This window comes from Lagopus leucura, unplaced genomic scaffold, assembly GCF_019238085.1.
Source record: "Lagopus leucura isolate 7727_CA_CO unplaced genomic scaffold, USGS_WTPT01 Super-Scaffold_100034, whole genome shotgun sequence".
In the NCBI taxonomy this organism is placed as follows: Eukaryota; Metazoa; Chordata; class Aves; order Galliformes; family Phasianidae; genus Lagopus; species Lagopus leucura.
The window spans coordinates 3713651-3726531 of record NW_024962283.1 but is presented as its reverse complement, the minus strand read 5'-3'; the positions used below and the strand labels follow the sequence as shown (position 1 = coordinate 3726531).

Genomic DNA, 12881 nt, shown 5'->3' with positions numbered 1-12881 from the left:
AGTAAGTTTTCACAGGTTGATGGGTGCTGTCTTGAATTCTGCCAGCTTGTGAGACCCTTGGGCCTGGGCTGAGCCTGGCCAGTACTGCTGCACATCTTGTTTCTCATCTTGTATTTCCAGCTCTGTCTTGACTCCAGTCATGGGCTGGCCTTCATGCCCTTCCCTTTTTCTTCCTGGTATTTGAAATACTTGTCCCTAATACTTTCTGTTTCGTATTTTTCTTTGCTGGTAATTGTGCTTGCTGTATAACCTCCTGTGGCCTTGGAACAGATACAATGAGTCTTGAAGTATCAGCTGCGTTGTTTCACTCCAATAAAGCTACCTGTTGTTACTGTGATCCAGCTTCTTAAACTACCTGAGTAATAAATACATGTTGCTGTCATAGCTCTGATTGTAAGGAACGTAAAGAAATAAAACAGAGCAAACAAAAAACCCATAGAGTTTCTTCTAAACCAACACAGGCATGTTAGCAAAGCCATTCAGTTGTGGTTTAGGGAGCTGTTCTTTCTGTTAGTAGGGAATCTCTTTGCTTTCCCTGGATTTTGAATCATACATATTTCTTATTAAAAAAAAAACCAACAGGAAGTAATGTGAGACGGTTGTGTTCCTCAGGAACTGTGAACAGGTTTTGAGAGTGCCTTAATTTGCTTCAGTAGAGCTGGAAACCTTACCTGCTGCAGGTTACAGATCTGCCTTCTCTGCTCAGAAGGAATGAACAAGGAAACAACCTGCTCAGAAGGTGCATATTTGAGGGTGATGTTTCTGATGAGCTTATGCTGAAGCCTTGACTTGTTCTTTCCTTTGCTGGGTTGATGCTGGCTGGTGACAGCACAGCTGACTGGATCCTACGGCTTGCACCATCATTGTGCCTGATGCTGCTTACCCATAATATACTGGAGGTGCTGTCAGACTATTCTAGTTTAATTACAGGAAACATTTGGTATGCTTAATGGAATGTATCTGTGTTTATACTTCTCCCTCAGTCTGCACAGTGTCCTGGTTTTCATGTATGGCAGAAAGAAACATGACTTCCTAACTTAAGCTTTCGCTTCCCCCAAAGTTTCCTGCAGATGCTCTGTCCGTGCCCAGTATCTCTGGGAGCAGTTTCCACTCATCCTTCCTTTCCTATGGCCTTTTCTGTGTTGGACCTCGCCCTGCCTTTTGTCTCTCCCCTCTGCTTTTCCCAGGTCCTGTGGTATGTGCAGAGAGGTTTGTTGTTTGCTTTGGAAGGGACCGAAATATTTTAAGATCTGCAAGTAGAAATACTGTACTGATATTTTTCTGGCTGGTGACTGGCTGTTAACTGGCTCGTTCTTGGGCTAGCCTTTGGAAGGGGGGTAATAGGAAAGTCCTGAGTGACATCGGGGAAAGGAGGTGATTTCGATGTATGAGTTTGTTCTGACCTCTTGAAATCCTTAATTGAGGAGCACTAGACCAGATTTTTTGTTTGAAATATCTGAGTGGTCTGGGGGGGGGGAGTGGTTAGGTAGGAAAATGTTTTGAGATACAGAAGCTGATTTATGATCGTATTAAACTTAGAGTGAGGTATTTTCTCCCATAAATCCAGATTCGTGTCTGGGTTCTCAACAAAGACTAGATGACGAGCAGAGTGATTGGGTATAATTTCAGGTATGCTATAATGGAGTAATTAGTGCCACAGCCTTCACAGTGCTTAGTACCTCTTGCTTGAAGTAGAATTCCTGTCTCTCAAACAAACTGATAATTGAAAGTAACTCTAAGGGGGAGAGCTTGGATGTTGGTTACCTTTCCCCACAGCATGGTTGCTCTCCAAAGATGCCTTCTTTTATATTCAGCAATGGTCATTTCCCAGCCCAAATGATAGGCTAGGCCTTATGCACACTCTTCCACTTTGTTACCTTCAACTTTGGGGCAAGTTTTTAAATCTTTGGTTTTGTTTTGCTTTGAAAAATCCACATTTTGCCCCTGTTGAAGTGTTTCTACAATCAAACCCTAGAGAATCTTTCCTTACTCTTCCTGTTTTCTTTCCTACCAGCTTTGTGTCTTTATGCTGGGACCGTTTTTCCAGCCTATTAAAAGACCTCTTGGGAGCCCATGTGATACAACTGGCCCTGATGAGAGCAAGGGGCCCTTGACCACAGGGACTGAATGCATTGTTGCTATGGGAGCTGCCAGTCCTACGTTTAATGGTTAAAACACATTGTTCCTTTCTTCTAGGAAGGCTACCATACCTAGTTTTGTGGATGGCTTCTAGTGCCATGGTCATGAACAGCTCTATCAGGGGTCTGTGTGCTGCATCATTTCAGATGGTACAGTTTTTGCTTTGGCTTTATCTGACTTCTGTTGCCAAGCTTGTAGAGGAATCTGAAGAATGCCTCCAATATGGCATTTTGCATGGAGAACGTGGTAATAACTAAAATATAGTGAAATACAAAGATTTCCCCCGATGAGAAATTTCCTGTATGAAAGCTGATGGTTTTATTCATTTTGTGGAGCGGGTTTTCTGCAAACACTGGCTGGAAATAAAGCTTCCCTCCCAGAGTGAAACATTTGGACGTTCTCAAAGCCCCAGGGAGTTTGTTTTTGTTTATCCAATGATTCACGTCCAATCACTGTACTGAATTGCATTTTCCCATTGTGGCCTCAAGCCTCTGGGGAGGTTATAGTTGAGAAGTCTCCTCCCATGCTGTGTCCCACACAGTTGGAGCAGAGCAGGAGCTCCTTTTTGCTGTGGGAGCTGTGATTCGTGGCTCTGCTCTTTGGAGAGTCAAGTTTTCAGTATCAGTTCCTGATTTATTTGGAAGGTGAAATTTGGTGTTTTATCGAATAGCTTCAAAACGTTTAGCATCTGTAGAGATGGTAAATGATCTCTGCAGTAAGGAGGCTCGTGGGCTGTTGAAATGTGTCTGCCCAAACTGCCTGAAATGCTCATTTTTACCATACTGTGCTGTGACCTTGGAGTTGGGACTTCAGCCTTCCTGCTGCCCAGAAGTTGCATTGTGAGGGGCTGCAGTGTCCCAGAGGGAATAGTGCCACCTATTGAAGAGTTGGTCTTCTTCCCTGTAATGCCTTTTTGTCTGAGGTTGTTCGTTCCTAGCTGCTTTCATTGCGTGTCTCAGGCATCTCACTGCAGTGCACACTGAGCTGCTTTGCTGCACCCTTGGCTTGAGGTCCCAGCAACTTTCTGGAACTGCAATATGCATGACGAGGAAAAAGGATTTTAAAGATATTTTTTTTTTTTCTTATAGAATCTTAGGAATCTACTCAAAATATGAAAATCTATTTATTTTTTATTTAATTTTTACTTAAAACATAGTTACAGTGGTGTTTCCTCATTGCAAGACATTGTCGTGTGAAAGCAAATATGGGAACAAGATCATTCCTGCTTTGATTTTGATCACTGTCAGCAACGAGTTCATTGACCTTGTAATTTTTCTTAAACTTCAGCTGGAAAAAGTGAGATACCACAGTAAGAATGAACACAACGAGCAGCTCAGTTTCTGTTCAGCACAAGTGAGAAATGAATGAAATGTGAATGAAAACCCATCACTGCTTGCTTGCGTGGGCTCTTCATTGCTGCTCCAAGCTGGCAGACTTGTCTTGAAGTGGGTGAAGTTGTTTCCAGGTAGTGCTTTACATCTCTGTAAGAGTGCTGTGTGTCTTTCTCAGGCATGGCTTCTCAGCTGGCCTATGTGAGCCTCATCATAATGTGCTAGAGAAGGGCTGAGTGCTGCTTCTTATCCAGGTATAAGTGAACAACTACAGGGAAATGGCAATACTGGAATAGTTTGGGTTTGTGTGAGCCCAATTAAATGATGGTCTTGGATAAGACTGAGACTTGTGCTGTGAAGCTGTGTAACGTGGTTATTGCTGGGACTTAACTAATACTCTGACAGGTCAGCTTTTGTTGCATCCCCTAATGCTTTGCCTCTGCTTTGGCATCAGGTTCATTCAAGGAAGAAGCTTATCAGTGCAAGATCCAGGGGTTATTGGTTCTGGGAGAGAGAGTTGTCATGGCAGAGCAGTGAGTACACAGGGCTGTGCTGTGCCTTTAAGCAAGGAAAGTTCTTATGAGTCAAAAGCTTAGTTAGTGTCTTACTCATAAAACCTGCACGTCTGGCAGCAGGGTTTAAAAGGAGCTGTTTTTATGAAATAGCATGTGTTCTCTTTCCCACACCCCACCCTGGGGCATCATTCTTGTGAAGTGAGACGAAGAAGCTTGGTCATATAGAAAAATGGGAGGTACAAAAGGGAGAGGCATGTTCTCTCACTGAAGTGTATGAAGAGGGTGTGAAAGGTGGTGGTTTTTCTTCCTCCTGTCTGCTTTCACTTTACGTCCATCTCTGCTCTGCTCATCGTACGTCACTGTGTGTAGTGACATTTGTTGCAACTTTCTGAGCAGAAGGGGGATTACTGGGGTATGGTACTGGGATCAGGTGGATGTAGAAGTGCTGCAGTGCAACCTTCTCCACCACTCCCACACTGCTTCCACATGGGCCACGCTCCAGGAGAACAGGGCTGACTGGGTAGGCAGTGTTTCATTTGAGACTCCTCATTTCCATTGGGAGTTGCTGCAGAGCCACACTGATGCAAAAGCAATTTAAAACATGGAGGTGACTTTGCACTCTTACAATTCTTTCCTTACAAAATGATTCCAGCAAAGACTGTCGTCCCAATTTCTTTTGTTCCTGCCACACCAAACGTTGCTTCAAGTTGCTATCTGATTGTGGAAGAGAAATCCAAGTCTGTCTCAAGATGCTGGTGGCAGAATTTGTTGCCTGACGTGGCTTGAGAAGCGAAGCAGCAAAGCAGGCTGCTGGAAGGAAGGTGATGTTTAGTAGCTAGTGGTTTCTGCTATGTAAATAAAACAACGTCCTTGAAGCATTTTGCAGAGTTCTAAAGTTGTTCTTCCAGATAAAGGCTCCTTTGTGGTAGGTGCCGTGCAGATGCTCTCAGGGAAGTGCTCTGCAGTGAGTGTGCAGGGGCTGCTGCCTTCTCCTTTTTTTCCCCTTGTTTCACTTCCAGGTGAACAACAGACGTACCTTGCACTTTGCTTTTTCAAAGTGCTGCACCTACTGAGTACATCTGTCTTTGCAACAGTGTTTGTGTTCACACTATAACACTATACTGAGTATTTCCAGTAAGAAAGACAGTTTTCCTTTGATGTCACACAGCAAGCAGGAGGAGGAGCAGATTCAGACTCAGAACTGCTGACATTTTGGCTCCATTCATAGATCAGAAATAGCTCAGTGAGAGGCTGGGTCTTGATTTCTGAAGTGTAGCACCTGTGGCATGAGTAACATGAGTTACTCCTCAATGCTCCTGCTCTGGGTCTGCACTCACCTGGAACAGAAGGAGCTGAGCTGAGATTTTTGCAGAAGAACTTTTCCTGGTCAGTACATCTGCGTTAGTACAACCATTGGTGTTGGTGTGAGAGATTTGTGACCTATTTGCATTTTTTTTTTTAAAGTAGCATGTAGAAATTGTTGTTGATGGTGTACTGGACGTTATGAGCCAATGCCATGCTTTGAAGAGCCATTGGTTTGCACAGAGATAAATTGTGCTCATTGGTACATGCACATAGCTGCTCTTCTTTACAACCTGCTGTTACCTCAGGTTGTGCCCGATGTGCCCAAGCTGTCTGCATCTCTGCTGTTGTTCATCTCTGTGCTGTGGAACTGAAGCAATAAGCTTGACCTGTCTTGACATTCCTATCTGTTTCTGGACTGCTGCCCTGTTTCTGTCTGTCATATATATTTCCCTCTGTTGTCTTGTACCAGTTTCTCTCTGTGCTCTGTGATTATCTAGGAGGATAAGGTTTTGGACTGATGCCTAGCTTGTGTCTCTTTGTATTTCTCTCTTTCTCTTTCTTCTGCCCTTTCTGCACCTTTCTTATGCAGGTCTTGTTCAGCGGTGTGTTGTTATCCAACGGGATGAAAATGGATTTGGGCTGACAGTCAGTGGAGACAACCCAGTCTTTGTGCAGTCTGTCAAAGAAGGTAAGCAGACATGTTAAATGTGCTGACCAGAGAGCAACCTAGAGGGTTTGCATGTGAATCAAAGAAACGTGTGCATGAGCTGGAGAAGAAAGCTCCAAATTCTTTCCTTGTGGGTGGGATGGCTGTAGCCATCAGAAACTTTGGAACAGATGTGCATGGACAAAGGGTGTTGCACTGTTGGGATGCAGTGAATCACCTCTCTCAGCATCTTGATGTATTTGCAAACTGACTCTCACATTTGAAAGGAAATAAAGAATTAGGGTGACGTGGTGGGATTGCGGCTTGTATCTACTGCAGAGTGGAAAGAGAACCTTCTTCAGTCTAGATACTCAGAGATTTTAGTCTGATTAAAAAAAGAGGAAGCTGGAGTGGGAATGGGAAGTAGCTTCTCATGGAAATACAGAAGTGTTTAAACCATTCCTGTTTCCTGTGACATTGAAATTGGAACTAAATGGTTTCTTGCTTCTCTAGATGGAGCAGCCATGCGAGCTGGAGTGCAAACGGGTGATAGAATTATCAAGGTAAGGGCATTCAGCTCATCTGAGAAGTTGATCCTTTCACTCAAATGAGCTCTTTTCTTGAAAGAAAGTCACTGATGTCTCTGCACTGATGTTTGCTTTTGCCTGTGGGGGAGAGGAGTGGTAGAAGTTTTCCTGTTTTGGGGACATTAACCACTGCAAGCCTACTGCTGAAAGCTGGTTTTGTTATGGAGATCATTCTCATCTCAGGACTTGATGCAAGTCCAACATCCTACAAGGTTCCAACAGCAATGTAGGGGAAAGGAGTAGATCTGTACCCAGAACAAACTTATCTCTCAGTCTCTAATGACTTACAGATTAAACCATAAACTAAAAGGACTTTGTAAGTCAGTGCTGCAAAATGATGGCTGTTATTGCTGCTGTGACACAGACATACTTGTTTGGAACCCCAGTTCTGTAAATTAATGAGTAAAATTAACTACCCTAAATCTTCTTTTGGTGGGTTGCTCTTCTGCGTTTGGTTGCTTGTTTCTTTTGGTGTGTGTCTGTGGTTTTCTTTTTGTAGAGCTCACTGAACAAACTCAGAGAGAAGTTGTTCATCCGTTAGTTTCTTGAAAGACAGAGGAATAGAGAAGGGGGAAAACATTACTGTTCCTCATTGTGCTGCATTGCTTATTGTGTAATGTGTGTGTACCCAAAGGAGATTTTCCTTGTCTGGAAAGCTGTAGCCAAACACAGTTTGCTTTCTTCTCTTCCCTCTGATATCCCCAGGTGAATGGCACTCTTGTAACACACTCAAACCATTTGGAGGTGGTAAAGCTGATCAAGTGTAAGTAAAGGCATGTTCCTATTTTATTTTTCCACTTTGCTCCTTTAAAAAGCATGAAAGGCAGAATTTAAAAGGACCAATGTCTAATTTATCTATCGAGTACACGGACAAGGTCCATGTCACTGCATAGATAAGTGACTCTGTGCTGGGAGGTAAAGGTGTGTGTAAAACAGGCAGTAAAGTGAAAGGTGGGGTGGCTGCTTCTGCAGTTTCTCCTTGGTTTGGCATCTGAAGTTACTGCCAGACCTTGCCTGCTATCTTCCCCTGTTTTGATTTCACCTGAAATGCTGTAGCTGCTCAGGCAGCATTAAGGCAGATTGCTTTATGTTGCGTGCAGAGCACTGGCATTTCCAAGGGAAGTGAATTCTTGGTTGGAAGAAAGTGTTAGCGGTGTTTTCTGCCCTAGCACAGTTTATTTTGTGGTATGAGTGTATGTATACTGTAAATGTAACCTGGCAGACTAGAAATTACACCGCGTGCTTTCATTAAGAATGATTATCACAAAAGGGGAGAGGAAATGGCAATTAGAAATCTGCAAGTATGTCTGAAATACGACTTCTGTTCTCCCTGCAGCGGGTTCCTATGTAGCTCTCACTGTTCAGGGGCGCCCACCGGGGTCGCCCCAGATTCCCTTGGCTGATTCTGAAGTGGATCTGGCAGCATTTGGGCATATGTCTCCCATCATGACATCACCCCATTCGCCTGGCACATCAGGAAATGCAGAAAGGATTACTAGCCCGGTGCTTATGGGGGTAAGATTTTAAAGTGTTCTTTCCAGAGAACCAATTTAGCAGTGGAAAAAATGTAGTCATGTATTATTTTGTTTTTTTTCCTCAAAGGAATTGTTTTGAGCTTCTTGCACAAATTGGAAATAGAATATTTGCCTGGCCACCCAGTGGGCGTTGAATCACGTGGGAAAAGCATGTTGCAAGTGCATATCCTGCCCCATCTGAGATAATGCAAGGGCAGTTGAGAGGTTACTCTGCTCCTAGGTTGGCTTTGAGATGTGCTCCAGTTTGCATGGTGTGAGATTATGTGATCACAGAGTCACAGAAAGGCTGAGGTTGTAAGGGACCTAAGGACCATCTGGTTCCATCCCTTGCCATGGGCAGAGCTATCTGTCTGATCCAGTGATGATATTTCTGTTAAGAATTGGACTGTAAGGTGTGCAGATTTGTGACAGGGAAATGAAAGCAAATGAATACACGGACACTTCTCTTTTTTTTTTCTTTCTTTTTTTTTCGTTTTCTGTAACTAACCCTTAATTCCTCTGTATTTTCTAGGAGGAGAATAATATTGTCCACAACCAGAAGGTGGAGATTCTGAGAAAGATGCTACAGAAAGAGCAGGAGCGGCTGCAGGTATTGGAATTTGTTGCTTGCCTTCAAGAGGGGTGCTGGAAAGGGAAGGGGCTGAATTATAAGGAATGGTTGTTGATGTTCAGTAGCATTCTCTTAACATGACTTCTTAACATGACAGTAGCATTCCTTAACATGACTTGTGTTTTCATCTAGCTCTTCTGTGTGCAGAGATCTGACTCTAATTGCTCTTGTTGATCAGCCCTGTAGTTTTCAATCCTTGTCAGGGTAGGAAAACAACCAGCAGTGGGTGCTTTAAGTGGAAACATACTTATATGTCAGTCTGGTCCAATCCTAGGACACGTGAGCATCTGTGACTCAAACTAAGCATGAGTCATTTCTCTCTGGGAGCGACAGTTGGCACAGTGCTCCTTGGTGCTGCTGAGTTACTGGTCTTCAGCTGTATCCTCACTGCAGTTGTGATTATTTCAGTAGATCTCTGGATTGCAGTCATGTGGCACAGGACAAAGGAGAGCTATTTAAAATAGACGTTCCATAGCATCTATAGAGGTTGTGCAAATGTACTGAATATTATTTAAGATGTGTAAGTGGAATGAAGATTAGTGGTAGGCTGTAGTTGTAAGCTCTGGTACCGAAGAGATCCTGAGTGATGAAGCCTCATAAAACTACTTTTCAGTCTCTGCAAGAAGAGTACAGCCGATCTTCCAGCTCACGACTGCTCAGAGAGATACAGGAAACAAAGAAGCACATTACTCAGCTGCAGGAGCAGCTGTCCAAAGCCACAGGCTGTGCTCAGGTAACCAAATGTGTCAGGCTTCTCTGTGATATGTTCTGGTTGAAAATTCTTGGGAGATGATGGTGTTCTGGGCAAGCAGGAGCTTTTTTTACCATGCTCTTTGGTGCTTGCACAGGCAGATGGCACCCTCTAGAGTTGAGACTTGTGCTGGCAGAAGCAATACAATGCAATGTCAGTGTATGAAGTGTGCTCTACAATGGGCTTCCAAACAGTCTGTGAAGGACTGCTTTTAAAGCAGTAAGTGCCAATTATGGAATGTATTAGTTTGTATGAAAACGTGGTATGATTTTCTGTTACCTTTTCTTAGAAGGTCATTGCAACCTCTTTTGGGTACGTGAAGAAAGTTTAATAAATGGTTTATAAATAAGATTTTATAAACGGGTTAGGCTTTGAAACAGCTTTTTTTTCCAGGTTTTGAAACAGCTAATGTTGGAGTACTGTCCCTTGAAATATTTTACTGGCTCAGTGCTGCTCACAGCTCACTTTATCTTTTCAGGATGGAGTTTTGTCCTCCAGGTCTGTGGCAGAATCGCTGCAGGTCAGTGAAGTGGAGGCAGAGAGTGGAGATGCTCTGAGCAAACTGGATTACAGTAGTGACAGCCCCTCTCGACCAAACAGTGACATTGCTGATGTGAGTATTGTACAGCTCCGTGGTTGGGATTCTGTACCTCTTGGATTTGCTTTCCTTGTGCAGATTTTTAAAGCTTGTGATGTTCTGTCTATTACAGATAGGTGCTGTGTCTCAATAAGGCTGTGTGTTACTAGAACAGGCTTTTAAGTACTCACCAAAGACATTTCCCTGAGGAACCGTACTACACTGGTTTTCCATTAGGGATTGGGAAAGCAATAGTGTGGGTTTTGGGTTCTTATCCAGGATTAGATTTTCCTGGCACACTCCCTGTAACCAGACAAAGAAAGATGGATGACAGCATCTTTCTCAAAATTGAGAGAGGCCAATTAAGAGTATCTTTTTAAGAGCACGTTAATGTTCCAATTACGGTAGCTGTGACTCAGATCCAGTCACTGGGCACATTGCCACGAAAGTGAGGAAGAGCCTTACTTCTACCAAATAAGCTTCAATTATTGCCAACAGTAAAAGCTCCTAGTCTGCTCTCTCTTCAGTTATCAATCTGTACTCGTATGGTCTCCTTATTGGAGTGCCTTAACACCTAAACCTTAATTAAGTCACTGTCTGATTAGTGCAGTGGAATTGAGTCTCTGTGCTTGGGCTTTGACTTAAGCTTATTGCTTAAGTTAAGGATGTGGGAGCCAAATCTGTGCTAGTAGTTGGTAGTGATAGGAAGATGGATCAGGTGCACCTCCAGAACGTGAGCTATGATGATCATCACAGATGACTATTTCAAAATACTCCCCTGCCAATTCCTTATCTGGTTAGAGGTGTCACTCATGTTTGTTTATAAGAAACACAGAACAGAATTCCTGGCTATCTTCCTAATAAATATTGGGAAATGGGAAAGGGGCTAGCCAGAGAAACTACCAGCACGAGTACTACATGAACTGCTGTAAAAGGTGGAGAGAGCAAAGAGGAAGATAAGGAGAGGTGTACTGGCAGGTTTTATTTTTACAGCTCTGCCTTTATTCAGTGCTTCTAGCATTCTTAATAAAACTCCTTCTCCATTGGGTTGTTCTGTTTTGTTGGATGTTTTTGTTGCTGTTTGTTGTTGTTTTGGAGCTGTGCAGTTTGCCTGTTGGTACTTCAACTGGTTAGCAATTCGCTCTGAGAGAAAGGAAAACATTTATCTGTCGTGGCTGAAAAACGTACTGTGCTGTTCTCATTTTCCTGGATTTGCTGTTACTCACCAGAACTGAACTTCCTTTTTTACCAGAGTCCTCGCAGTGGCCTGAAGGAGCGGGTTTATCTGGATGAGAGCCCAGAGAAGACTGAGGTTCAAGATACTGTGAGTCCAAAGCATAAAGAATCACAACAGCGTCGCCTGTGATAGTCCCATTTGGCTTGGTTTTTTCCTTTCTTTTTAGATGAAGCACCCATAAACTTTGCATTAGAAAATGAAACGCGATTAAAGTTGTGCAGGGAATGTTAATTAGCTGAATAAATGTTTATGGAGCTTAAGAGCGGGCCCATTTAGAGACAAGAAATAGATAATCAGCAGTAAAACAGCTGGACCTAAAAGGGCTAAAGCTGTTGTGCATGTTTTATTCCCTGAATTCAACACTAAATGAAGAGCAGTGTTTTTTCTTTAGATCATTATGGCCTTCAGAGCAGATAGAAATGGAACGTGGTTGGAAGCGCTGTTGTTTTCCTTAGGATGACTTCTGAAGTATTTTTCCCTCATCTTACATGATTTTCTAAAGTCATATTTCTCCATTTATACTAAGCTGACATTTGTCATATGCTGCATGCTTAGTGTGCTCAGAAATTTGTAGATGATGCAATTGGTTTTGAGTCATCTGCTTTGACATTTCTGAATGCTTCCAATTTGGGAGAACTATGCTGAAAGGAATCTTGCAACCCTAAGCTTGTACGAGGTTGAATGAAGGCACTTGGGTTTCCATTGAAATTTGAGGAGGATTAAACTGATAGCAGTATCTTTGACTGGGTGAAGAAAGATTACTGTTCCAAGGGAGTAACTGCAGTGCACTTCTCTTCCTTCCCTTCTCCCACTCCTGACTCACCCCAGGATTCTCAGTCCAGCATTGGAAGTCCTTCATCCCGTGTGGGACCACAGATCATTGGAGCAGAGGATGATGACTTTGACACTGAGCAGGAGCAGGTGGGAATGACTTGCAGCCTCAGCCATTCTTCTTCCCACGTTGACTAGTCTTTCTGTGCTTTAATTGCAAGTGTTCCATGACTTAGTTTTATTGAACTGTTCTCGTGTTCAATTAAGAATTAGGGCATGTGATTCCTCTTACCACTGATTGTGCCAAATGGTAACACCTGGGGATTTTTGTCTTTATTTCTGTTACTCTTCTTGAATTTCAAGAAGGCTTGAAGTTTTATTTGCTTTATTTAGTTTCCTTTTGCTTATTAAGTTTCTTCTAACTGTTCTGCGCTGTGGTCACAGCAGTGTAGCTCACATGGCTTTTGACATATTCATTCTGAGGTACTTTAGCTCTCCTGTGTTCTGAGTTGTATTTCATTACATTATATTCAGTGTTGAGAGATGTGTTTAAAAGGTGTGTTGTCATTGTAAGCCCTTCCTGGGATACTGCAATGATACTGTGGAGGTTCTGGAATTGATCAGTTTTCATTTCAATTCAACAAATGAAGTGCTAAGCTGTTGGAAGAAGCTTCTTGTTTTTGTTTTGCACAGTAGCTTTCTTGAATAATTCAAACAGTTTCCATGTATCCCCACAGATAAATGGACAATGCAGTTGTTTCCAAAACATTGAGCTCCTGAAGTCTCGCCCAGCTCACCTGGCTGTTCTTCTGCACCATGTGGTGTCCCAGTTTGACCCTGCAGCATTGGTAGGATGTTCTAGAATTGTTTCCCTGGC

The 12881-nt window shown here is 43.0% G+C and overlaps 1 protein-coding gene across 5 annotated transcripts in view; it reads left to right on the top strand.

Moving 5' to 3' along the window:
* The window catches only part of ARHGEF12 (Rho guanine nucleotide exchange factor 12), a 64081-nt gene that overhangs the window by 26757 nt on the left and 24443 nt on the right, over positions 1-12881 (top strand). For all 5 annotated transcript variants that reach the window (XM_042882229.1, XM_042882228.1, XM_042882227.1 and 2 more), the window contains 10 exons: positions 5880-5978; positions 6450-6499; positions 7229-7286; positions 7860-8038; positions 8570-8647; positions 9282-9401; positions 9898-10032; positions 11249-11320; positions 12062-12154; positions 12742-12852. In XM_042882229.1, the coding sequence (XP_042738163.1) occupies positions 5880-5978; positions 6450-6499; positions 7229-7286; positions 7860-8038; positions 8570-8647; positions 9282-9401; positions 9898-10032; positions 11249-11320; positions 12062-12154; positions 12742-12852 (995 nt within the window). The remainder of the gene's footprint in view (positions 1-5879; positions 5979-6449; positions 6500-7228; positions 7287-7859; positions 8039-8569; positions 8648-9281; positions 9402-9897; positions 10033-11248; positions 11321-12061; positions 12155-12741; positions 12853-12881) is intronic.